Here is a 27,271-nt window from a genome sequence, read left to right as displayed (position 1 = left end):
GATGTCCCTAAACCCAAGGGCAAACTTTACTGGGAGAGGGGACGTCGTTCTCTAGAATTACTTCCAGCTGTCATAGGGGCGACGTTCTTTCTGGGGGATCCTGTGAAAGTAAAATGATGGTTAAATTTCAAGATAATGTCTTTTAAAATTGCAAATAGTCTCTGAGTATTTTCGTGCAGGTCTGGCCAAAATGTTGTATAAGATGTGCACCATTTCAGCTAACCAAGTTGGAACTGTCTTGTGCAGCTGGTACCAAAAGCAGGTCTTGTAGTAGCGCTATCAGTATCATGACGTCATATCAACCAGGTGGAGTTGTTGTTATGGGGCCCCATCTTCTTCCTGGAAACTTCAAATGTCACTTCAGGAAAAACTCATTGTTCATTATGAAAAACTTAAACATTAATCATATAGACATATATATATATTCAATGAAAGACATGATAGATATATTCAATGAAAAGTATGATAGATATGAAGAGAAGCAAAGATGTTTTCTAAACTCATATTTCTTTCTGTCCCATATCATGGCTCTTGACATGAGACAGAAACTCCAGAAACTCTGGGTTTTTCTCTTACTAACAGGCTTGGAATTGGAGAGGGACTGAGCCAGAGTCCAACTTCAAAACCAGCTTTATAAATTTAGAAATATGGTTTAATATTACTTACACAACCCATTCAGTTGTCTTGATATTTCCTATTGGGCAGGTATTTTTCCATCTGTCAGTATCCAAACATCCAGGGTCCCTTGAATTTCTCAACGATGAGTGTTTTCCTGTGGAGATAAGAACAGAACCCTGCCCCCATTCTATATGTTTTTCTTACCACCTGTATGAATATCATCGTTGTGGATGAGTTGTCATTTCTCCTTTCCAAGAGGTTTCTCCTCTTCAAATCGAAACTTTATTAATTTTGATGGTATCCACAATTTTTCTTCTCCTGTGGAAACAAGAGCAAAACCCCTTCCCCAACGTAGCACATCTCCTGGCTTCCACTGAGAGGTCAGCACATCTTTGAAATAAATCGGTTGATTTAGTTCAGCAGACTTTTCCATTATCCAATGTCTTTCTGCTGCTGTCGTTCCTTTCTCATTAGCGTTAAGAAAATTCAAGGTTAGTAAAGCATTATGTAATCTATTTCTGGGGGTATTTTCAGTCCCTTTCTGTTTGTTCAGCATATCCTTTATAGTACGATTTGATCTTTCTATAACTGCCTGACCTGTAGGATTATTTGGTATACCTGTAATGTGTTTTATATTATAATAATCAAAAAAGCGTTTCATTTTCTTAGATACATATGCTGGACCATTATCTGTCTTTATTTGTGCAGGTATACCCATGATGGCCATAACTTCCAATAAATGTGTGATTACTGAATCAGCCTTTTCTGAGCTCAGGGCAGTAGCCCATTGAAAACCTGAATATGTGTCTATGGTGTGGTGTACATATTTTAATTTGCCAAATTCTGCAAAGTGGAACACATCCATCTGCCAGATTTCATTCCTTTGGGTGCCCTTTGGATTAGCCCCTGCAGGCAGTGGCGTTTGGTTATAGAAAGAGCAAGTAGGGCATTTCTTTACAATCTCCTTAGCTTGTTGCCATGTAATTGAAAACTCTTTCTTCAAACCTTTGCTATTAACATGATGTTTTTTATGAAATTCAGAGGCTTGTAGCACACTACCAATCAATAATTGATCAATTTCTGCATTACCTTGTGCTAGAGGACCTGGCAGACCCGTATGGGATCGGATGTGTGTTATATATATAGGGCAAAGCCTGTTCCTGATCAAATCTTGAACCTGGAGGAACAATGAGGTTAGTTCAGTATCATCAGGTATAAATTCAGCAGTTTCAATATGTAAAATAACTCTTTCTGCGTATTGTGAATCTGTAACTATATTAATAGGTTCTTTAAAATCCCTTAGCACCATAAGAATGGCATATAATTCCGCCTTCTGGACAGAAGTATACGGACTTTGTTCCACCTTATCCAAGTCTTCTGATTTGTAACCTGCCTTCCCTGATTTATTGGCATCAGTATAGAATGTACGGGCTCCAGTTATTGGAGCATCACGGACGATTCGAGGAAGAATCCAAGAAGTTCTCTTTATGAAGTTAAGCCGCTTGCTTTTTGGATAGTTGTTATTAATGTCTCCCAAGAAATTAGCACAAGCTCTTTGCCATGGTTCATTATCTTCCCATAATTTCTTTAGTTCATCAGCAGTGAAAGGCACTATAATTTCTGCTGGGTCTATGCCTGCTAGTTGACGAAGTCTCAGCTTGCCTTTTATAATTAACTCAGAGACTTTTTCCACATAAGTTTTCAGTTTCTTACTTGGTTTATGTGGTAAAAAGATCCATTCCAAAATAATATCATCTCTCTGCATTAAAATTCCTGTAGGAGAAATTTTTGATGGTAGTATGACGAGAATACAATCGAGCTCTGGATTCACCCTGTCCACATGTGCCTGTTGTAATTTTTCCTCAATCATTGTCAGTTCCTTTTCTGCTTCAGCTGTTAATTCTCTGGGACTGTTTAAATCTTTATCACCATCCAAGGTTTTGTTCAAATGAATTATTAAATCAGGTGTTATTCCAATAGCTGGTCGTAGACTGGAAATGTCTCCTAACAGTCTTTGAAAGTCATTAAGAGTCCGTAGGCGATCTCTCCTAATTTGTGCTTTTTGTGTCTTAATTTTTTGCAAACCTATTTTATAACCTAAATAATTAACAGAATCTCCCTTCTGAATCTTTTCAGGAGCTAATTGCAATCCCCATTTAGGTAAAAGTATCTTTATTTCTTCAAACAGTCTGTTCAAGGTATCCATGTTTGAATCGGATAACAAGATGTCGTCCATGTAATGGTATACTATAGATTTGGGAAATTTCTTGCGTATTATTTGCAATGGTTGGTTCACAAAATATTGGCACAGGGAGGGGCTATTTAACATACCCTGGGGGAGAACGGTCCAGTGGTACCTCCTCGAAGGTTGAGAATTGTTATAAGTAGGCACTGTGAAGGCAAATTTTTCTCTATCTTCTTTTTGCAAAGGTATAGTGAAAAAACAATCCTTTAAATCAATAACTATGAGAGGCCATCCTTTTGGTAATAAAGAGGGCAAAGGAATTCCAGATTGCAGAGGGCCCATAGGTTGAATAACCTTGTTGATGGCCCTGAGATCTGTCACCATTCTCCATTTACCTGATTTTTTCTTAACCACAAATACAGGAGAATTCCAAGGGCTGGTAGATTCTTCTATATGTCCAGCATCTAATTGTTCTTGTACCAGCTGTTCTAAAGCCTGTAACTTTTCCTCAGCTAAAGGCCATTGCTTTGTCCAAATTGGTTTCTCAGTCAACCATTTTAGAGGCAAGGCTGTTGGTATCTCTGAAGGGACATCAATTGCTTGTTCTTTTACAGCCCGAATGGCCGGTTTTCTCAGTTTGTAATATCTTTTAATATTATTCTCAGAAATATAGGCTCTAGATTTAGCAGGAATGTTAATTTCAGTATTCCATTGTTGTAATAGGTCACGACCCCATAAATTCATTGCAATATTGGCTACATATGGCTTTAATTTTCCTATTTGTCCCTCTGGCCCTATACATTCAACCCATCTCGTGCTCTGCCTTACTCGAGATAGGGTTCCAATTCCTAGGAGCTGAACATTTACATTCTGAAGAGGCCAATACGGATGCCAAGATTCTGGGGTAATGATACTTACATCAGCACCTGTGTCCAGCAGGCCAGTAATAAAAATGCCATTTACACACACTCTCAGTTTAGGTCTTTGATCATTTATAGAAGTTTGCCAAAACACACGTAACTTATCTTTCTGATCATTATTGCTTGTAACAGTAGGCATGGGGCTTCCTAATTGTCCTGATGAGGCACGTTCTCTGCAGAAACTGGATATGACTGAACCATGTTTGCCATGGGGGCCTGTGAGGCCCCCCCTCTCACGTTTCCCGGCTGTATCAGGTTGCCTTGTCTATCTCTTGTAGACCTGCATTCATTCGTCCAATGTCTGCCCTTTCCACATCTTCTACATAAACCTGAAGGCTGAGTCCTCCTATTTCTGTTATTTCTAGAAGATGCATTATTATTATTATTTCTGAAAGATGCATTATTATTATTATTATTATTTCTGAAAATCCGTTGTTTACAATTCCTTTTAATATGACCCATTTTTCCACAATTAAAACATTTGGTATTCTGGTGTCTCCTTTTACCATTGGAAATTGCTTCTTCTACCCATGCTTCAGTGCCATAATCAAATGTATCAACATTGAGTGTATGCAAGACCCATTCTTCCAACGGTGCTGATCTGAGCTTTAAAGGACCCAAAATCCTTTTGCATTCCACATTTGCATTTTCATAAGCCAAAGACTCAATCATTATACGTCTTGCTTCTGGGTCAGATATTCCTATTTGTACAGCCTTAGTTAATCTTTGTAAAAAGTCACTAAAGGGTTCTCTCTGACCCTGTTTAACTCTGACAAATGATTCCATTCTCTGTCCTGGGTCTTGTACCCTGTCCCAAGCCCTTAAGGCTGCTGTAGTACACATGGAGAGTGTGTTTTCATCCAAATTAGCTTGTTCCTGAGGATCAGAAAAGAGCCCTTCACCTAGAATTTGATCTAGGGAAATGTCAATTCCCTTCGCTTTTTCCTGCTGTTCTAAGAGTCTAGCCTCTTGCCTGAATAAGCATTTCCATTTCAATTGCGGTCCACTCTCCAGTACCGCAGAGCTCAGCTGGAGCCAGTCCGAGGGGGTTGCTCTGCTTGTCGTGGCCCAAGATCTTAGCATCTCCTTAACAAAAGAGGCTTGCATCCCAAAAGTCATGACAGCCTGTTTTATTTCCTTGAGATCATTCATACGCACAGGTTCCCATGTATCCTCCTTGATGACCCTAGGGTTTTTGGAACCAATCACCTTCTCTGTTGTTATTACTGGAAAGGCAGGTAGAGCTGTAGGTAGAGCTTTGTGGAAATTGTCCCGGAGAGACTTACCCACAGATGTAGTTAAAATTTTCCTTTCTACCCTTTGCTCTTCCTCATCAGAATTTAGAAATTCCTCAATCTTTTCAATTCTATTCACCATTGCTTTCTGCAATGTCTGAATCTCCTGTCCAGAATTATGTTCCAAAGCCTTCATTGAGGATTCTAAAATATGAAGTTTGTCCGTTAGAGATAACATCTCATCTTTGGACATAATTTTTATGGCATAAACCGTGCCTTCTTGTATTGACAATCTTTCCGTCAATCTGTCATAAGCTTTAGACAAAATCCGATTGTCACATTCAGCAGTTTTGATTCTCTCAGTTAATGTTTCATTTCCAACAGAAAGGGACTGAATCTTATGGTCCAGATCAGCTGTTCCCTCTTCCATAGTAATGAATTTCTCCTTAACATCAGCCTGAAGAACTTCAACCTGATTCTTGAGAAGATTGTTATCAGCCTGGAGAACTTCAAACCGATTCTCGAAAAGATTGTTATCAGTCTGGAGAACTTCAACCTGATTCTTGAGAAGATTGTTATCAGCCTGGAGAACTTCAAACTGATTCTTGAGAAGATTGTTATCATTCTCAATTGTTTTTAAGCGTTCAATCTCTACCTTAAGAATCCTGGATTCGTCTCGTAAAGACTTTATCATATTTCTATTATCAAACCATTTGGTGCCAATGAAAACTACGAATCCCAGAAGGATCCATATATGTGGGGTGATAGACACCTCTTGTAAAATCTCCCACATGGTACAATTAAAAAAAATCATTAAATTCTTGAATAGTAATGTGTTCAGACATTTTATTTATAAAAGAAAATTTTTTTACCTGCAAAGATCGGTTCCTGCCAGTGGTGGTCTCTGTGTTTTTGGAGCCTGTCCTAGAACTAGCTCTTGTAGACCAGGCTGGCCTTGAACTCACAGAGATCCGCCTGTCTCTGCCTCCCAAGTGCTGGGATTGAAGGCGTGCACTACCAAGGCCTGGCAGGCCTCAAACTCACAGAGATCTGCCTGCCTCTGCTTCCCAAGTGCTGGGATTAAAGGCGTGCTCTACCACTGCCTGGCCGGCCTCAAACTTGTGATCCTCCTGCCTCTGCCTCCTTCAGCAAATCCTACCTGCGTGGGCCACCACAACCGGCCAAGTCACTTTGTAACAGACCAAATCTGACGCTGTGGCAGCTTTTGTTGCAAAACCGCAAGTACTTGAGCTTCTGCTAATTCAGGCAGTGGGGTTCCGCTGCAAAACTTAGCCAAGGCAGGCAGAATGGGCCTGTGTCGCGAGTGTGTCTCGGACTCGGCACTGGGGCCGGAGTCACGAACTGAAAAACAGCACCGGGGAGGGTGCTGTGTTAGCTAGCGGGCTGCCCGCTTGAGTCGGGGGCAAAATAGCCCGACGTTGGACGCCAAAATGTAACGGCGTAAATGAATGCAGACAGAGTGTAAAAATATATATATAGCTTTAATGTAGAAATAGACTTACAGAACCACCGTTCCCGCGGAGACCAGGAAAGCAGAAGCAAGCGCTCGGAGCTTGCTCGCCAAATTTATAGGCAGACATTAGCCCGAGGCGAACACGCCCCCTAAGGGGCGGGACTTATCCCTACATTCACCACACAAAGAAACTTCTCTGCTGCAGTCTCAGAACTACACTATCAATGAGTATATAGGTACAGATTTCAAAGGCATGTTGATACTGTGTCCATTTAGCACAATAGTAATGGGTTCAGCCCACCCTACCCCCAGGAACTAGGCGTTCATTCCCTCCTATGGAGCAGATCCTAAGCCCAGTAAGGTAGCAGTTTGGTTACCCCATCGTATCCATGACAATATTGCACCCATGAACATATCTTGCCATGCAGGTTGTTACTCTTCACAGCTGAATAAAGTCATCAGTGACTTTTTTTCCTCTAATAGCCTGCATTGTCCTTTTTTGGTGCTAGGAAAGGTAGCCAGTGAGGAGGAAGCTTTCTGGTCAGTATCAACTTGATTTTCCATGTCCTCTGACCAAAGTGTGTGGTGTCTTCAGAAGTAGAATCTTATCAAGTTCTGGTGCACTGGGGTATCCTTAAAACCACTGAAATATATAGTGAGAGACAGATTCACTCTTTGGTCTCAATTTTTTTTCTAACATTTTTGATTTCCAGATCACATTCCAGGTCAAACGTGTAAAGAAACCCAAAGGGGATCATAAAAAACCTCCTGGGAAAAAAGTAGAGTCCAATCAGGTGGAAAGTGGACAGCGTTACCAAGCAAACTTAGAGATCACTGGCCCGAAGGTGGCATCTCCGGGACCCCAAGGTAAGTGAGGATGTGTCAGATCTCAGTTCTCCTTTCAAGCCACTGTCTCTCTCACAAGGAATGTGTTCTGTGACTTAGAGCAGTTCAGATGAGACGATAAAAGGACCATATCAGAAATTCTTTGATTTTTAAGCATTAACTATTTGGGTTAAAGGCCACTGTCATACACTCAGGTGACTCTTTTCTCCCCCAGTAGTTAAATGGTGGTGATAGAATTCTTCTTTTAAAAACATAATATTTCCTCTTAAAGGAATATTTTTACTATCTTAGACTGAAATTCAATTCATTAAAATCTGTCTTATTTATCTGGTTAAATGTGCTGACTAAAGCAGAGGGCAATAGTAGAATATATAGAATAGAATATATTGTCCAAGCCCAGGGTGCACCTTAGTAAGATATGTCCAGTCAGTAGCAACTATGGGAGAGTAAATATAGACAGCGGAGACTTGTTCTTGCCACATTGTCTCTAAATAAAAATTAGCAGAGCAACTGTGTGGTTAGTTTGGCTAGATGAGTCAAAGGAATTTAGAACGTACCAATTATTCTTCTTCTGTTAACACACTCTAGGAAAGTTGCCTTGTAGTCACCAAAGACATGTAGACAGAGATGTTGATTACAGGGGGCTCCTTATAGTAACAGCCGATAGCAGCCTAAATATTGCATGTCTGTGGCATCTGCTGTACACCAGAGAAACACAACACAGCAAATGAGTAAAGACAGTTTATGAATGGCATAAGGATGTTTCCAATTTGAGAGTTAAACACACTGTATTTCGTCAACTGGTATTTTTTCATATTTCAATGTCTCTGATATATGAGATGCTTATCACAGTATGTATAGTTGTATGTGTATATCACTGACTATATGTAATAGTTGGCAGGATTTTTCTGTCATAAATTGTCTGAAGTAGTCCATCCCGTGGAGTTGATGGCCTCTTAGATCAACTGCACTTGGCCTATCAAGCAAGTGTGTTGACACGTGTGTAGAAGCAGGTGACCAGAGCCCGGCAGATGTTCTCTGTGGGTCCTGAGAAAATTGTAGACCATTTGTAGTTTTCTTCTCTGTGGCCTGTTCATTTTACAGACATTTTCTAATGATCCTGTATTACTTTAAAGAAACCTTCTTACAAAGGGAATTTTAAAGCTGATATGGCTGAGATTATATGAGAACATCTGGGCAGGTGTGTGCTTACTTACTTGCTTGCTTGCTTGTGGTGCTTGGGGATTGAAGTGAGGACCTTGCTCGTATTAGATAGCTCCACTACTTTGGAGCTACGCCATGGTCCCACTTAAGCAGTTTCAAATGATCTCAGCTTGGTAGGTTCTAGTGGAACATTGAAGGTACTTGCAAATCATGAAGGTACGTACTATTCTTAAAAGAGAATGCAGGATGGAGAGGGTGCAAAAATACTACAGGGGGTTAGTAGCCCAGTTTAAATCAGTATGGATTCTGTCCACTGCCAGCTAATAGCCTTCTAGTAAATCATGTCCAAGTTCTAAAGCAAATTATTGAGCAAATGTCTGTAAACCTGTGGGGAGGAGTGGAGATCATTGTGAGCCATAGTAGATACACTAACTGCTAATAATAACATTGAACTCATTTCATTTCCTTTTTTGGCTAGGGCTTCTAAACTGGAAGACCAGGGAAGTGCCATAGACATAATGTAACTGGATTTCAGCAAGGCATTTAACATCCTCTTATGATATCCTTGTGAACAAGATGGAGAGATGTGGGCTCGAAGTTTCCCACTGCCTACAAGATAAAGTGCAGACTTCCTAGTGTGGCATTCAAGACCCTTTATAAGCCAGCCTCTCTCCACCCTTCAATGCTACCTATGAAACAGCCATGCTCTTATTTTATCTATGCCTTTGTACATGCTGTCCCCTCTACCTTTATGCCCTTATACCACCTCTGTGGCGCTCACCCTTAAACTTTAAAGTCAAATGCCATTCCTCCCTTGCTGCCTTCAGACAGAATTAGTTGCTCTTTCATTTGTGCAACTCTTGGGTTCCTTCTCAGGCACTGCGCTGTACGGTGTAACAGTGTGCTCACGTTTGCCTTCCTCACTAGCCTGTGAGCTGCAGAGCAGGCTGCCTCTTCATATGTGTACCCCTGTGTTACACAGTTCCCAGACCCTTATAATAGGTGCTCAATAAATATTTTTCAAGTGAATTTCTTAAATACAAAAAGAAAATGAGCTTTATTGTGAAATGTATTCTTTATTTAAAGTTAATTTGAAATTCTTCCAAACTGTTCTTTTTTGCTTTATTAAAATCTGAATCTAAAATTCCTGCCTGAACTTCAGATGTTTTCTCTTGCTGGTAAACACCTACAGTGTAAAAAGTGCTAAGTAGAATTAAGGTTTTCCATCCTGTTGCCCCCATCAGAAGCCCATCAGATCAGACTTGGTTTTGCTCGTTCTCGGGGCATGATGTAAAGTGAATGACTCAGGCTAAAAAGGTGGTGACTTTACTAGCACAGGAACTGGACTCGTGTGTGTTAGAGTCAAGTAACCTGTGTCTAGGTTCCAGCTCTGTGCCCCCCCCCCAGCCAGAGAACTGTGGCTGCTTCCTCCTGTGAGTTGTAAGGAACAAAGTCTAGTGAGGTTAAGAATTGCAAACATAGAATTCAGCTTCTGAACATACACAAAAAACACTCGTGGAATAAATTATGACCTTACACTGTCGTAGATCCCATCCTGACACTTTTCTTTGTAGCAGTGAGTCTACCCGGGGCAGTTTTGCACCCATAGAACATTTGGCAGTGTGTGACGATATTTCCTGGGGAGGCTGTGCTACTGAATTCTCATGGGTTGATAGGTGCTGCTAAAATGGCCTCCAGTGCACTACAGTATCCTTACAACAAAGCATCCAGCCCACACTGCCACAGTGCCAGGGCTAGATGCCAACTCTAAAGATACCTGTTTCCATTAAGTCAAAGTTATCCTCATAAAAATCCAAACCCAGAAGGGTAAAAATTAAACGTGATAAAATTGGTAGTGTCTAAGAGGATCTTAATTTGTACTTCATGTTGACCAACTTCAAGTACAACAAAGGAGACAAGTTTTATTTCATTATCTTTGAGAAGACTTTATTCAGAGAGGATTTTTATTTCCATTGCCATGAATAATAAAATTTTAATTAGATCTGTTTGTCAGTGGTACCCATTCTAAAGACAAGAACTAAAACATGCCAGTTTGGGTTGTGTCATCAATAGGGAAAACGGCATTCCTTTGTACTGTGTCCATTCATGACATCCTTTCCTTCCAGGAAAAAAGCGTGACTACCAGAGTTTGGGATGGCCCAGTCCAGATGAATGCCTCAAACTTCGCTGGGTAGAGCTAACTGCCATTGTGAGCACCTGGCTGGCAGTTTCTTCAAAAAACATTGAGTGAGTATCTTTGATGTTCATGGAATTTCCTTACCCACGAACCACAGCCGTGAACCACAGGGTGATGTCGTCTGTGTTAATGGTAGCTGGCAGAGCCATCTTTCCAGCACTGTGGTCAACAGAGAATGACCATTACTACCTGCCCACAGCCTAGATGGGCTCAGTCCATGCAAAGAGCAGTGGGTGAACTGCAGGCCGTCTTCATCCACACTTTGCAAGCTACCAGAAGTCTCGTGTAGCACAGGTCACATTGAAGACCAGATCCTACTCTCTAGGAATACAGAGCCCACTGCACAGATGTGGTGCATGTTCAGGGGAAGTGGGGCAAATGGAGATGTCCCAGCACCTGTGAAGAGACAGCAAACAAGGGGACTTGTGCAGACTTCCTGTCCTGAAGTGTTGCTGTGCCCTAGATCTGCTCTCCTTCTTGTTTCTCAGTCACAGTGACTGCTCCTAGAACTTCCTTCACCACAGATGGCGATGAGCCCTCCCAAATTTGTATCTCCAGGCCAGACCACTCTTCAAAGCCCCAGACTTATTTATAGCCACCATCTCAAGAAAACACTTTTCTTGTGCAGCATCCATCATTTAAAAAAAAAAAAAATTGATTTTGTTTCTCCATTTCACATTTTTTAACGATTCATTTTTATTTCTTAATAATGTATATGTATGGATCTGTACATGTGTGAATGAAGGTGGCCATGCAGTTCAGACAACAGCATAGAGTCCCATGGAGTGGAGGTTGCAGGAGCTTGTAAGCCACTTGGTGTGAGCAGCTGGTGTGTATTCCTAACCAGTGAGTGCTGGTGAAGGCTGCTGGAGGTCGCTTGTTCTTCCCAGCTGCCCAGCTGCTTAGACCCGAAATAACCACACAGAAACTGTATTCATTAAATCATTGCTTAGCCCATTAGCTCTAGCTTCTTATTAGCTAACTCTTACATATTAATTTAACTCATTTCTGTTCATCTGTGTATCACCATGAGGCTATGGCTTACCGGGCAAAATTCCCAGCATCTGTCTCCAGTGGCTCCATGGCTTCTCACTGCTCCCTGCCTCCTTTCTCCCAGCATTCATTTTAGTTTTCCCTGCCTAGCTCTGTTCTTTTGCCCTGTCACAGGCCAAGACAATTTCTTTATTCATTAACCAATAAAAGCAACACATTAACAGAAGGCCTTTCCACACCAAGTGAGCCATCTCTCCAGCTCCTCCATTTCATATTTTTCAGAAATAAATTCAGCCATGTGCAGGCCAGAAACCTGGCTATCATCCTTAAAATTATTTCCCTTCATCCCTCAAGCCTTGTCTATTACCAATTCTTACTATTTTTACTTCCCGATAACTTTTCAGAGTTGCTTTTCTGCCTCCACACTGCTCTTCCAGAGTGACTCTGCTGCCACACAGGTGCATGCAGTCACCTCATTAGGCCTCTTGCCTGGCAATCTCTGTCCCTACTGAGAGCTCTTCTTGCTCTGCCCATGCCCCTCAGTCATAGGCTTCACACAAAGACTTTTTGAGCTCTGCTGTCTCAGGAAAGCTGTCGTAACCACCCTCCTCATGGTACAGAGGAGATAAATACCCTCTCGGGCACATTTTCATTATTGCATGTCTTATAACTTGTCATAGCTGTAATCCTACCCCTTCTAAGACATGAGTAACATAACAACTGGGACTGCCTGTGTTTGCTTAATTGCTGTACTCGTGGTATCTGATATACAACAGGTGTGAGATAAATAATCACGGAGCAATAAATGTTTCCCAAATGTAAGTTAAAATCTTTAAATTTAAGTTGCAAAGTAAAATTTGTTAGTGCCAAATTACCATATGTAGAGCATATGATTGTATATTCAAGGGCATGTACTTCTTTTCTAGAAGGCCAGAGTTCAGTTTCCAGCATCCATATTGATGGTTTACAGCCACCTGTAACTCCAGCTCCAGGGATATCTGTGCCCTCTGGTCACCTGCACACGTGTACATACCCCTCCCCCATGTATATATACATAATTTAAAATTATAATTTAAAAAATAACTTCTTGAGGTCATGAAGTGAAATACTTGTATTTGATACCGAATACAATGAGTGTCCATCTGGGTCTGCATAAAATTTACTGTCTCATAAATGACTTTTTTTTTTAGCGTAAGTGTGCTTATGCAAGTTAAGGAAAAGCATGCTGGAGGAACCATTGTGTGTCTTACTCTGTTTCCTAAAAGGAACACCCACTATTACCAAGCCCTCCCTGGTGAGGGAGTGCCATATAGAATTAGATCCGCAGATTGTTAGAGCTGTCTCTACCTACTTGGATTTTCTGATGTGGTCATCTTCATTTTCCAGCATCACAGAGCACATAGACTTTGCCACACCTATACAGCAGCCAGCAATGGAACCGCTGTGCAATGGCAATCTCCCCACGAGCATGCATACCCTCGACCACTTACATGGAGTGTCCAACAGAGCCAGCCTGCACTACACGGGTGAGAGCCAGCTAACAGAGGTGAGTACTCAGCCTTGTTCGGGCCGTTGAAATGTTAGCCTCACAGTTTTGATGTGGCCAGGGCTCTTTTTGCTCACTCGCTCTTTCTTTTTGGCTTTCTTTCTTTCTTTCTTTCTGTCGTTTGTTCGTTCTTTCTTTTTTAAATTATGTATATATACATGGGGGAGGGGTATGTGCATGTGTCTTCCTTCCTTCCTTCCTTCCTTCCTTCCTTCCTTCCTTCCTTTTTTGGCCCTGAATTGTGTGGCTTTTGGCTGAGCCCAATTCCTTTCAGTCCCTAGGACGGAGCTGTGATGACTGCTTTATGTGTCTATAACTTTTATTACGTGGGAGAGGGCCATGGGCTGTCAGTCACCTGAAGAGTGTCTTTCATAGCCTGGCTCTGAGCAGAGGCACAGCAAGGTCCCAGAAAAGTATTCTGATGTTATGCTCCACCACGCAGCATCCACATCTGGTCTCTTTAGCCCTGTCACCTGCCATCTCCTTCTGTTTCAGGTACTGCAGAATCTCGGCAAAGACCAGTATCCACAGCAGTCACTTGAACAGATCGGCACCCGAATCGCCAAGGTGTTGGAAAAAGTAAGTCTCCCAAGTGGCTAGTAGATTGTTGGACTACTAAGACTTCTTAGTTGGTTCCCACATGTCTCTTGCCTCTTTTATCTGTGACTAGCAAGACCAGAGGCCCAGGGTGAAGTATCCCCACTCAGGCTGTCTCGTTCACTTTCATAGCTTCTCCATCACCACTTTCCCTCTCTTCCACCCGTCTTTACCTTCTGGGATGAGGTGTGCCCCGCCAGCAGTGTCTCCTTTCCTCTGCCTCGGTGGAGAGGTGCTGTTGGGAGCTCGGGGAGCTGGCACAGGAAGTGAGGCCGAACATACTACTGACAGGAAATACCTTGTAAAGTAGCTTTTTCCCTGCAGTCCTGAAGCACATTTGCAGTACTGCTTCCCTACAGCTCAGAGAAGGTGGCTCAAATCTCTGATCTGAAGAGATGACTTTTCTGCCTTAAGAAGAAGTTATATTTTTAATTTGATTACTTTTAGCTAAGAATCTCTCTGGTGCTGTCTGATATTAAAGAGGTTATTTATAACAGTGATTAAGAAAAGCAAGTCACTTGAGTGTGGCTATGACAGATGTAGCAACAACTGCCTTCCTTTGCGTATCACACATGGGAATTGTCCATTTGTAGTGAAAGTGGGGCACGGATGCGATCTACAGACCCAAATGTAAAGAGTAATAAGTAAAAATTGCAAAAGTGCTTGAGATCAACATAGAAGGCACATGGGAAGTGGAAGCAGAAGGCAGGCTCAGATAGTCATTTCCCAATATGTTCACAGAAGTAAGTCCTCTACCTGACAGGAAGGTAGACAGACTCAGGGCTGCCACACAGGAGTGGCAGTGACCCAGACTCGGGACCACCACACAGGGGCAGCAAGGCCCAGCAGAAACCACGCAGCAGAGAGATCCTGCAGGGGTCAAAAACATGGTTTAGTCTAGCCTTCTTGGCATGAATCTAAAAAATAACATGAAACACCTGACTGTGAATCAAGATCACAGCAGAACTGAAAGTGCAGGGAGAGGTTAGCAAAGGTGTGAAAACAGGGTTCTCACCCTGAGTGCTAGCCAACAGAAGAGATGCTGATAGATTGGGGGAAAAGGAGGTGCAGGAAGGAAAAAATATGAAAGAGATAATCAAAAAGAATAGAAGGAAACATGACAGGATAAAATTAAATAAGACTTAGCAAGTTCTCGTTTTTCTGTAAAACATGTCTAATTAAAATAGCATGTTGTATGACAAAGAAACTGATTCAAAGGAGTTAGCAATGATACTTATTCAAGCAAATTATTCTGTATTGATAAACAAGAGAGAATCCTTGTTACTTATCTCCTAACACAGCAGTTGTCTCCAGGAGAGATCACCCCACTTCAGAACAGCTCCATCCTGCACAGGAGAAGATGCTTCTGAGTTACTATTGGTCCTACACAAAGCAGGTGTCCACAGATCTTTGTATTCATTTAGAGACACTCACAAGTGTGAGTGTGAGCTCACTGAGGACAGGACTAGAATCTGCTGGTCTAGAGGATGATGAGGAGCCCAGGCCGAGCCCATGCTGGGGTCTGGAGGGCAATAAGGAGCCCACAGCTGGTGGAACTGAGCCTTGGACTCCCACTGTGAACCAGCAAGTCTGGAAGAACAGGTTATCTAGGCTTGAGAGAGCTAGAAAATGAGATTGCTGGCAAAGGGGGGGGGGGGGGGGGGGTTTGGAGGATAAGCAATGGCATATCCAAAAGAATTCCAAGTGAAAGAAATTATTTCCAGATGAAGACACAAGCAAGCATGCTGGATAATACCCAAGAAAGACAGTACACAAACAGGATCATTCTTTTCATCAAAAGGAGGCAGAGCTGCAGGTAGAGAACCACAGGCTTGCGAGCATTCTGGGCTACATAGTGAGGTCAAGGCCAACATGGACTAGACAGTAAGCCCTTGTTTCAAAAATACAAACCAGAAGCACCACCCCCAATGCAGAAAATGCCAAAAAAAAATTTTAAAAATAAGAAATAAAGTAAAAGTTAAAAAGCTAGCTATTAAAGAAAGAAAAAGACCCATTACCCATTAAATAGGAGTCCTAAAGAAATGAACCAAGCAAATATTAAAATTATAATTTATAAAAACATTCCTAAAAGAAAAAAGTTTGAAACTGTATTTTGAAAAGGCAAATCCACTAGGCCAGCCAGAGCTTATGTAGAAAGATCCTGTCTCAGTAAGTAAACTACATAGAAAGAGCCTGTCTAATAAATAAATATAATTAATAGAATAAAATAATAATAAAAGCTAAAATAAAAAACTCCCATCTACTTTTGGAGTTTAAGATAGCCAATTCTAAAATATATTCTATTAGCCTTATATTTTTAATTACTAGTTTCTCTCTCTCTTGTGTTTGTGTGTGTGTGTGTGTGTATTTTGAGTTCAGACATGTACACCATACCTAAGTAGATGTTAGCAGCAACTTTCTTTAGGAATTGACTCCTGCCAACTTGTGGGGTCTTGGGGTCAAACTTAGGTATTCAGTCCTGTGCACAGTGCCTCTTTCTACTGAGCCATCTCACCTATCTCTAAAAGTATTCAGAACAGACTCGTGTTGCTGGGTTTTCAACAAAGACTCAATTCCAAAAGTCAAAAGAATAAAATTTTTAGGAAAAAAACTATGAGCCTTGAGTTGAGGATGAATATAAACTCCACATGCAAATGGTGATGAGCTTGCAGAGACTGTTGCTCCCATGTGCCCCGTCTGATAGATTGTGCTCTGGACAACCTCGATGACCATAGCAGCACTGGTAGAAGGGCCTAGTGTCAAGCATGGTGTCTACCTGCACAGCTAAGATGCTCTATGGAGACCCTGCCATCCTCTGAAAATACAGGTATGCTACACTGTCAAAAAATAGACTGGGTAGGGGCATATATAAAAGGTAAGATCAGTGTACTGATTAATTAATTTGAAGATCTTATGCTTATATAGAAGAAGAAAGGAATGTGAAGAAAAATAAGAAGCTATCACAGTGCTGCATAAAGAAAGTGGCAAGCCCAGAATTCTGTGCCAGCGTAAGCACCCTTCAGAAGCTGAAGAAAAATCAAGATGTGTTCAGTTATCAAAAACTGAGGGACTTCTCCACTAGTATATCTAAACTGAAATAAAATGTAAAGGGAGGTCTGTATAAAAATATCTCAGGTAGAAATATGATATGCAAGAAATGAACACCAAAAGTTAAGATGGAAATGCACAATGAATATTCAAAACAATGACTGTAGTACCTGAGCAACTCACTCTTGTAACCATATAAAATACACAACAGCAGTTCCATAGGGACTGAATGGGGTTCAGAGTACCACAGCTTAACTGGTGTCAATCAGAGTATAAGAGTAATGATTTACATGTTTTTTGGGTTTTTTTTAACTTTTTTTTATTGAGAAAAGAAAAAAAACAAATTTCCTCCTCCTCCCAGCCTCCCATTTCCCTCCCCCTCCTCCCACCCTTCTTCCCCTCCCCCCACTCCTCTCCCCCTCCCTCTCCACCCACTGAGACAGTGGAGCTGATCTATTGGGAGCTCACCAAGGCCAGCTGAACTGTGACTGAAAAAGCATGGGATAAAACTGGACTCTCTGAGCATGGCGAACAATGAGGGCTGATGAGAACCCAAGGACAATGGCACGGGGTTTTGAACCTACGTAATGTGCTGGCTTTGTGGGAGCCTAGCCAGTTTGGATGTTCACCTTCCTAGATTTACATGTTTTTTAAAATGTATGTTTTAAGTCATAGGCTAACTACCAAAATTACTTTAAGATACATTTTAGTAGAAAGAAAATGCAATAGCATAAAAGTATCTGATTAAATTCAAGGAAGTCAAGAAAGGTAAGAGCACAGAAAGCATCAAACATAATAATACAGACACAGATGAATCGGGCGGTGACTGACAGATGCATCGGGAGGTGGGTACAAAGACAGACATGTAAGTCACAGACTGACAGATGCATCGGGAGGTGGGTACAAAGACAGACATGTAAGTCACATGTACATTGGCTTTTAAACCCAGCCATGTGCTACTTAGAAGAGACACTTTAAATATTTGAATATGAAAAGTTGAAAGTACAGGAAAATGACATCATACAAAGTGACAAAAAAGAATTAGGTATCACTGGATACTTATATCAAGGAGACATTGAGATAAAAAGCATTAATGGAGTTTAAGTGGTATTTCATAAAAATAAAGGAATGTATAGTAAACTGGACCATAATCCCCAAAAGATATGTATGTCTGAATTCCAGAGTCTATGAAAGTTACCTTAGATTAGAGGAGGTATTGGCAGGTAAGATTTTCAGAACTGAGAGATGGAAAGGTTTTCCTAGTTTATATAGGAAGACTTCATGCACCCACAGGTGGTCTTCCAGGAGGGAGGATAGAGGAGCCTGTGCTACCATGACCACAGGGACATAAGTAGAAGTGATATGATCCCCAAAGAGTGCTGACCACCACCAGAGGCCATAGGAGGCAGGAGATGATCCTCAGTCCTATGTGGGGAGCTCAGCCCTGCTGATCACGTATTCGCAGTAATACTGATCTAGGATTCTTGTCCCCAGTACTGTGCAAATAACATATTTCTGTTTCATTAAATTACTAAGCTTGAGTCAATTTGGTACAGCCATAGGAATCTAACCAATTCAATGTAGATGAGCCCTATTAACTGTATCTAATTCACATAGCTCCAAAATATATACCGTGACTTACCTTTAAAAAAAAAAAGTAGCTGTACTTCTCATCTAGGTAGATTTTAATACATGTTACATAATAACTGTAAAATGAGCAGGAAAATGAACAGTTGTACACTTGACCCAGGTGACCGAGGTGCAGAGCAATCTGTCTAGCAGTGACAGGACCATGTTCTTCTCAAGTGCATAAGAAAGAGGGTCATGTATTGATTGAACAAAAAACAAAAAAAAAGAAGCTTCAACATCTACAGAATTCTGAAGTTTGAAATCACTTAGGACATTAGGGCTAAACTAAAATAAGTAAAAATATTTAAAACGGGGGGCTTTCATATAGATATGAAGAAATTGTAAACTTATAAAAAATTTCTAAAACTGAGGGAAAATATAAAACAATGCTGAAAGATATAACAAATGGAAAAATACAGCCATAGTCCCGAGTGTAAAGTCTGTAAAGCCTAAGAACATTAGTTCTTCCTAAGTTAATTCGTGATTCTAGCACTAACGATAAAAGTGCTGTGTTTTCCCCAGCAGCAGACAGGCTAATTGTAAGTTTATCCATAAGAGTGAACAATGAAGAATTACCAGGCAGACTGTGAAAAAGAACAGTTGGAGAAGAGCAGGATTTAACCTTATATTAAACATACATGAAGTCCTTAATTAAAGCTGTTTAATGGTGGTGCATGAATATGCAGACTGATGAGAAAGGACGGAAAGCTAATTGCATGTGGCAGCTTAGCATATAAAGACACCCCCTCCCCAGTGCAGAGAAATACATGTTTTATGCTGGGTAGGAAAAATGTAAAAATTAAATCCATTTCTTACACATACGCCAAGATAAATATTAAGTGGATCAGAGACTTAAACTCATCTAAAAACGGATCTCATGTAAGTACAAATAGAATGTAGGGTTTTTGTGTGGCCTGAATGTGGCGAACATTTCCAGATTGACTCGGAATTCACGTGCAGTATGGGAAGAGGTTAACAAATTCACATGAACACTGTAAACAAAGTGGATGGGTATAGTTTCAACTGACACTAGAGGGAAAGCATTTCAAACTTCATTCTAGGCACTCCTAAAAGGAAGAAAAGTCGGTATCTCTTGGCTTAGCATAAATGTAACAGAAGAAAGGGTTAATGAAGGAGCAGGGAAAATGATAGAGATATTCAGAAGGGTCAGGAACTATAAAGTATTCCATTTTAACTACTGTACAGGAGGGTGGTGAGTCAGACAAACCCACAGGCTCGGGAGCCCTCTGGCCAGAGAGAGAAACTGGTGCTCTCTGGGAGAAGAGTGGGTTCCTGGTCTCAGCGCTCTCAACAGTTCTCTGGCAAATTGAACAACAAAGCACAAGGACAGGAAGCTAAGACAGAATCCATGGGAAAGTTTGAGATGATCTTGCCAACCATGGAGGCAAGAATTTGAGCTTTCAATCACCATTGAAGTCAGGGGCTCCTGATAAATATCCCAGGATTTCATTTGAACCATCTGAAGATTTGTGCCTTTAAGAAGGACCCAATCAGAGAGGAGCCTTTGCACTGTGGTATAGAAGCCAAAACTCAGCTCCCAGTGATTGAATTAATCAGGCCAGCGCTCACACACCTTGTGAGAAGACAGAAGTTCTCTGTAAGAAGATAACCTTGGGTCAGCACAGGCCACCAAGCCTGATGGCCTGAGTTTGACCCCCCCCCAGGTCCCACATGGTAGGTGGAGAGAACCAAGACCTTCAAGCTGCTTTCTGACTCCACGCGAGTATTGCAGCGTATGTACATGCGTACAGACACATTAATTAAATCGTGAACACATGAATGGATGAATAAATGAGAAGAAAATGATATTTTCAAGTATGAACATTAAATCTTATAATAAACTTTGTCATTTGAAAAAAGATCAACTCATCTGGAGCTTCTGTGGTACAAAGGTCAGCCCCTCCACTAAATCATACTAGCTGTCCATGGGAAAGGAGAGACTGTGGACGTACATCTGCAGATAGATGATGTAGGCTCTGGAGTTAAGACAAGGACTTTAAAAATCTCAGTAATCAGTATGCTCAAGAAGACAGAAGGAAAGTAGAATAGGATTGGAAAATTTTCTCTATGGAGAATTGGAATCTGTGAGAAAAAATTAAATGGACTTTTGGAGACTGAGAATCATAAAAACTGAAACTAAGAATTTACTGCATGGTCATAAAATGAGACCAAACAATGGAAGCCCAGAAGTCAGGTGACAAATGGCTTGAAGAAGATGGTAATCCACATGGGGAAAGCTGAAGCTCAACTCTTACATATAGCTGAACTCAGAGTGACTCAAAGGCCAAAACTACATGATTCTTGGGAGAATCCATGAAATGCTGATGCTGGGCTTGGCAAAGGGTTCTTGGTTGTGACACCAGGAGCACAGGAGTCAGAAGAATAAAAGAGAGCCCAGGCTCCACATGACTAACAGATTTCGGTGTGTCACTGGCATGGGAAGCAGGCTGTGAAATGGGAGGCAGTACTGTCAAATCATCCATCTGATAGCGTAATGTCCAAAGCATATCAAAAAGTTCTACCATTTGATGTGGGAAGTCCTTCTGTGTATGCGTTGCTTTTTATTGGTTAATGAATAAAGAAGCTGCTTTTGGCCAATAGCTTAACAGAATATAGCCAGGCTGGAAGAGATGTATACAGAGAGAGTAGGCAGAGTCAAGGAGAAACCTTGTAGCCCCACAGAGACAGGTGCCGGAGGGAACCTGGCCAGTAAGCTACAGCCATTTGGTGATACACAGATTAATAGAAATGTGTTAAATTAAGATGTAAAAGTGATCCAATAAGAAGTTAGCATTAATAGGCCAAGGAGTGATTTGATTAACACAGTTTTTGTGTGGTTATTTCGGGGCTGAGCAGCCAGGAACAAACAAGTAGCCTTCCTACAACACCATTCAATAATAAATACTAAAAATTCAACCTAAAAATGTGCACAGGGTTTAAGTAACCATATCTGATGTGCTAGTATGCAATGGCTAAAATCATGAGAAAAGTGTGCATTACCAGTCAGAGAAAGGCAAACTCTAACCAAAGTGTGTAGTTGATTTTTTATTTCCTCTTTGGGGGCCCACCACCCAGCTTCCAAATAAATGCAGAGACTTATTTGTACTTATGAATGTCTGGCCTTTATTTGGCTTGTTTTTAGCCAGCTTTTCTAACTTAAATTATCCTGTTTCTCTTTAACAGGTTTGCCTCTGGGCTTTTGCCTTCTTTATTCTATATATCTTTCTTTCCTTCTTACTCCGTGGTTGGCTGAGTGGCTGGTGGCTGAGTAGCTGGTGGCTGAGTGGCTGGTGGCTGGTAACTGGCTCCTGGCATCCTCCTCTCCTTCTTTTCTCACTTCTCCCTGTTCTTTTGAGTCTAGAGTTCTCCTTCTATTTATTCCCTCTGCCTGGCAGCCCTGTCTGTCCCTCTCCTAACTAGATATTGGCTGTTCAGCTCTTTGTTAATGTTTTAATCAGGCAAAGTAAGACAGCTTTACAGAATTAAATAAATGCAACAATTTTTGCATCAGACATTCCAAAGCACAAACAAATGCAACACATCTTAAACTAATATTCCACAATAGAAGTGGCCTCACATCCTTTAGGAAAATTATAAAAATGAAATGTTAGTAAGGATGAAGAAGAATTGTAAAAAATGCAGGTGGTATGAACATAAAATCTTCCTGTTGCTGGGGGTGGGGAGTATCATAGATCTTCTTAAAGACAGAAGTGGCCAGGGAATCAGCAGCTTCACTTCTTGGTACATATTCAAAGCAATTGAAAGCATCATTTCAAGGAAATACTTGTGCACTCGTGTTTGACTCTTCTCTTCTATGTAGCCAAATAGTAGGATCAGTATGAATGCCCGTCTAAAGATGAGTGGACAAAGGAAATGTATATAAATACAATGAGTCAGCCGTTAAAAAGGAAGGGATTTCTGCCACATTCTATGACGTATGTAAATCTCAAAAAGTTTTGCTACCTAAGCCTGCTATAAAAAGTCAAATCCAGAATGTTTTCACTTAAGTATCAGAACACTCACACTCATATAGCAGACAGTGTAATACAGTGATGGTTGCCTGCCAGAGACTGGGGTGAGGAGCCATTGTTTAACACAGTTTGGGTGTGCAGATAGATGAAGCAGTCCTGAAGATTGATTGTGCACGGTGTGAGTGCTTTAGCACTGCCAAACTGTACATTTAGAAATGATGATCATCCTAAATTTTAGGAAGTCAGAATAGACAGTGGAACATGAGATTAGATGTAGGAGTGGAAATGAGACACATTAAGATGGATTATTAGAAAATATTCAGCCTGAAGAATAAAGAGGTGAAGGAATTTTTTAAAGGGAGTTCACATAAGGACTTAAAAGACAAGAGACACATCCAAGAAAAGAACAAACAACAGCAAAGAGTCCAGCATAATCCAGGAAAAAGAGAGGACAGTGCAGAAGCAACATTGGAGAAAGAAGTAAGAGCTAAGCATTTCCTAACAACGATGAAGGATATTATTCCATAGACTCAAGAACGTCTGTGGCCCAAAGAATTGTTTGTTATGTTATCGTAATGACTATGGACAAAAGACTAAATAAAATCTTAGAAGACAGAGAAAAGGGTGTCACTTTCAAATGAACTCCAGCCAACTTCTTCACAGGAGTCACACTGGAATGCAAAGGAATCTCAGCTACTGAAGGAAAACCCTAGACTTCCATCCCCTGCAGATTCCTCACACAACGAAGACTCTTCATTGTTTGCAGGGTGAGCAAAGATGGGTAAATGGAGGCACAAAACAGAAGTAAGAGGCCACAGATGACCATAGTACTCAGTGTGTTGTGAATAGATGACTATTAAAATAAAGGGGAGCCCACTGTACTTCATGTAGTCCCTAAAGGGCAACTCGAGGTGAGTTATGAATGTCACTCTCAAAGCTGAAACAGTACATCTTCTGCCTGTTCCCTTCTCTACCAAGGTCCAAAAGAACAAACAAATCACATGATCCATTGTAACTTAGGTCTCAAGTTCCATTTAAGGGGTTTTCATGTTTTGCTACAGTTACCCAGTCCGGGTACAGTTCACCAACCACGGTCATTTTCACTATAAGCCCTGCTGCCTGTTACCACCCGTTATTAGGTTTTCATGGATGAAGAGCTAAAACATTAATCTAACATTGCTTTCATTGTAGGTTCGCAGACTAAAGTCCTGAGCTCTGAATTGGTAGCCTTCTGTAGTACTCAGACTTCAGGGTACACTAGAAGCATAATCTTGTTAAAACATAATGATGGGTCCGTGTGGCCCTCCCCCATATTCCATAAGTCTGGGATCAAGCTTGGGATTTTTGTTGGTACTATATTCTCAGATAATACTACTGGTCAAAGGACCCTACTCAGAAGCCAGTACCTTAGCATGGGGCTGAGGAACAGCAGGTGTGGTGTGCTTCCTTCATGATGGCCATAACAAAGCATAACAAAGACCTCTGTGTTCTCTTGCCTTCAACTTCTAGGATAATTATTACCCATTAGTATTCTTCAAGTGCCCCTCAGTAATTATCTCCTTGGGGAATTATTGAGTTTGCATTGCCTCTAATTATCACCAACTGCCAACAGATGACATTAATTAGACTCCACTCTAGGTTCAGATCAATAAGCATCATCAGATGCCTCAGCACAGGCCCGTCTGTGCCACCACGCGTGCACCACACCAAGCTGCCACCATCACCCTGCATCAGATACTAGGTTGCCACATGGTCCTGTTGGACCTTGTGAGATGGCACAGGGGAGTTCTGTCTCTGTGTCCCCCATTTCACAGGTGCAGAGTCCATGCCATCTGGGCAGCCAGCAACCCCACTTGTGACAGTGTGTCCCTTCACAGTGACTGTTTCCTTTGTCATACAGAAACAGTTGAGTTCCGCATGATCTCAGGCACCTGACTTCCCCTGTCACCTGTGCTTTGAAGTTCTCACTCTATATCAGTTACTGTCAATGTCAAGAGCTGTCTGTCCTCTGCTTCTTCTGATGCTCTTACAGATTTGGGTCTTGCAATCATTAATAACAGAGGTTTTGTAGGAAAGGGGCTGCTAAATGTCCTGAATTGGAAATATAAGTGAGGGCTTCTGCTACACTGTATCATTTGTAAAATAAGCCTTACTGACACTGGAGGCTGCAGCAGCGCCTGGCCTGTGCTGAGGAGCACCTCAGTGTTTCAGCTGTGGTGTCCAGGCTCCCTGCTACACTGCAGGGAGTGTATTCCTTGGACAAACTGCCTTTTTAAAAAGACTCCTTTATTCTATGTGTACATATGGATTCCTGAGTGAATCTGTTTACCATGTGAATGCAGGTACCCATAGAGGCCAGAGAGGGCATAGGATCCCCTGCAGCTAAAGTTACAGATGGCTGTGAGCTGCCCTGTGGGTGCTGGGAACAGAACTCAGATCCTCTGCAAGTGTAGTACATGCTGTTGACTACTGAGCATCTCTCCAGCCCCTGCAAATAGCTTTTACCAAGTCTGACAACACAAGGAATCACCCAAAGACAGGAACTAGGTCATGTCAGAAGAACTCAGAGCCAGTGTAAATAAGCTCCCATCGTCTAAGAACGGGGTAAGGTGAGTGACGACATTAGTGACCATGGTGATTTGAACTATCACTTGTATTTAAGCTAATAAATGTGCTGTAGTAATTTTCATCTAGGGTGCATGAGAACAGCTTGTTTATTGAAAATGTAAATAGAATTAACACATGCATTTTTCCTACTAAATTCACTATATCTTGATATAAACAAATAACTGATGTGGAAACTATATAGGATATTCTAACTGAAACACTAGGAATGATATCTCTGGTGTGTTAATGGGTATAGCCATGCTCACAAGTATATGGCAGCCCCTGGGGACCAGTGGCTTCATAAACAGAGAGTGGTACTGTATGTGAAGTGTTGAAAGCTCACATCACCGTTAAAAATAATCCTGCCCTCACTCTCCCTATGAAGTCCAATCTGAGTCCAATCCAGTCCCTGGTAGCTGTTGACAGACAATGTTGGGGACAGAAGAGCATGCTGGGCAGAGTTATTGGGAAGCATGCAAGAGCTCAGGGATGGCTACATGTTGTGTAGCGCTGCTTCTTCACAGAAATAGTTGCCGAGGAAAGAACTAAGTAGACTCCAGAGACTGAATGAGGCATAAGGAATGTGCCAACCAATTGCAGTGTATGGACTTCACTTAAATTATTATTCAACCTGTAAAAGCAAAACAGAACTTTCATAATCCAATTGGGGGAAATATGCCAACTAAGTAATGGATGGTATTACAGAATAAGTTGCAGTGTTTTAGACATGATCTGTTAATCATGGGCTTTAATATGAGTTTTTAGCTCAGCAGTACTCTGAAAAAATTTATTGGCAAAACTATGTAAAGACTGAGATTTGCTTCAGTTTAATGTAATTGAGAGTGTAGACAAGATGGAAATGGACTGATCAGCAAAGCTAGTAATGAACACAAGGGGGTGTTACACTGCTTTCCTATTCCATGTGTGCACTGTATTTTTTTATTACAAAGTTGTAATTGTAATTAATGTATGCACATGCAGGGATTCGCTGACAACTTGGTGGTTGTTTTTCTTCTATCATGTGGGTTCCAGGGACCAAACTCAGGTGGTCAAACGTAGCAGCAATTTCTTTACCTGCTGTTCATCTTTCTGGCCCATGTTTGTACTTCCTAAACACCCATTATAATATATTTTAAGCAAATTTAAACATGATAAAGTAAAAGAAAAACAGTTTAATGGCAACAGTGACGATCAAATGAAATGAAAAGGAATGAATACAGGCTAATTAGGAAGAAGGGTTTGGGGAGTGGTATTTTTGAAACCGAACCCAGTGTAACCCAGGGTTGCCTCAGACTCACTGCATAGCTGAAGGTGATCTTGAACTCCTGAATTCCCGCCTTCACTTCCCCAGTGCTGGGGTTACATGTGTGTGCCAGCTGTAAGTGGAACACCTCAAGCTAAAAATGTAATTATTTAAGGATTTTAGTCACACAGTGCGTGGATGTGTTAGAAGAAGCTAAAGAGTGACTTAGAAGCTTCATGTAAGAAATGACCTGGCTCCTGTGCCCAGAGAGTTGATGGATCCTGGGACCTGCTGCCCCTCTTCACAAGTCAGGCCTCTGTCCACGGTGCTCCTCCTCACCAGCACACTGGTGACTTTGCACCTCCACATAAAACAGTGAACTTAAAAGCAAGAACATTAAATAAAGAGACAGGAAGATCAGTCAGTCTGTAGACAGGACATGTGATGTGTCCCAAACTGGGTACAGTATTACGGAAGCTGCCAACAGCAAAGACCAAGATAACCTTAAAAGCATTTGTTCAGTCAGGGTGCCATCAGGAGACAGAAAAGACACCACATGTTTCAGAAGAGCAAACTTAGTTTAGAAAACCGATTGCGTTGTTGTAGAAGGTGAAAGGGGAATAGGAAATACTGAGGTCAACCAGGAGTAACAGCTGTAGGGAGTCCTCCCAACCCAGAGGTGGGAGAAGGTGAGCGCTGGGCCTCTCCTAGGACAGATCTGCAGGATGAATTCTGAAGGGTTGGAGCCTGTTTCTAACACAGTCTGGCTGCTGATGAGGACCAGTGAGGCTAGTTCTAGGGGAGTGGGGGGCAGGGGCAGCCCTGTGTGCTGTTGCTGGTATGAGTCTGAGTGGCATTACATTTGAACAGGGAGAACAACTTCCCTTGCCCCACAGACCCTTCAGTTTACCAGCGCACATTTGCAGAACGTAACAAGAAGCCTGCTCACAACAGAGCAAGGTGATTTGCAAACTCAC

The 27,271-nt window shown here is 41.5% G+C and overlaps 1 protein-coding gene across 6 annotated transcripts in view; it reads left to right on the top strand.

The window, feature by feature from the left end:
- Ttc17 (tetratricopeptide repeat domain 17) overlaps nucleotides 1-27,271 on the top strand; it is a 123,542-nt gene that overhangs the window by 82,267 nt on the left and 14,004 nt on the right. For all 6 annotated transcript variants that reach the window (XR_005973363.1, XM_041641319.1, XM_041641320.1 and 3 more), the window contains 4 exons: nucleotides 7,146-7,299; nucleotides 10,569-10,689; nucleotides 13,019-13,178; nucleotides 13,674-13,757. Coding sequence is in view for 5 of the 6 variants with exons in the window: in XM_041641319.1 (XP_041497253.1) it covers nucleotides 7,146-7,299; nucleotides 10,569-10,689; nucleotides 13,019-13,178; nucleotides 13,674-13,757 (519 nt within the window). In the remaining variant the exon portion in view is untranslated. The remainder of the gene's footprint in view (nucleotides 1-7,145; nucleotides 7,300-10,568; nucleotides 10,690-13,018; nucleotides 13,179-13,673; nucleotides 13,758-27,271) is intronic.

This window comes from Microtus oregoni, unplaced genomic scaffold, assembly GCF_018167655.1.
Source record: "Microtus oregoni isolate MIOR12 unplaced genomic scaffold, Mior012 000068F_ref0000429, whole genome shotgun sequence".
NCBI lineage: Eukaryota > Metazoa > Chordata > Mammalia > Rodentia > Cricetidae > Microtus > Microtus oregoni.
Note: the sequence above shows the minus strand (reverse complement) of the source record. Positions and strands in the feature narration are given on the sequence as shown.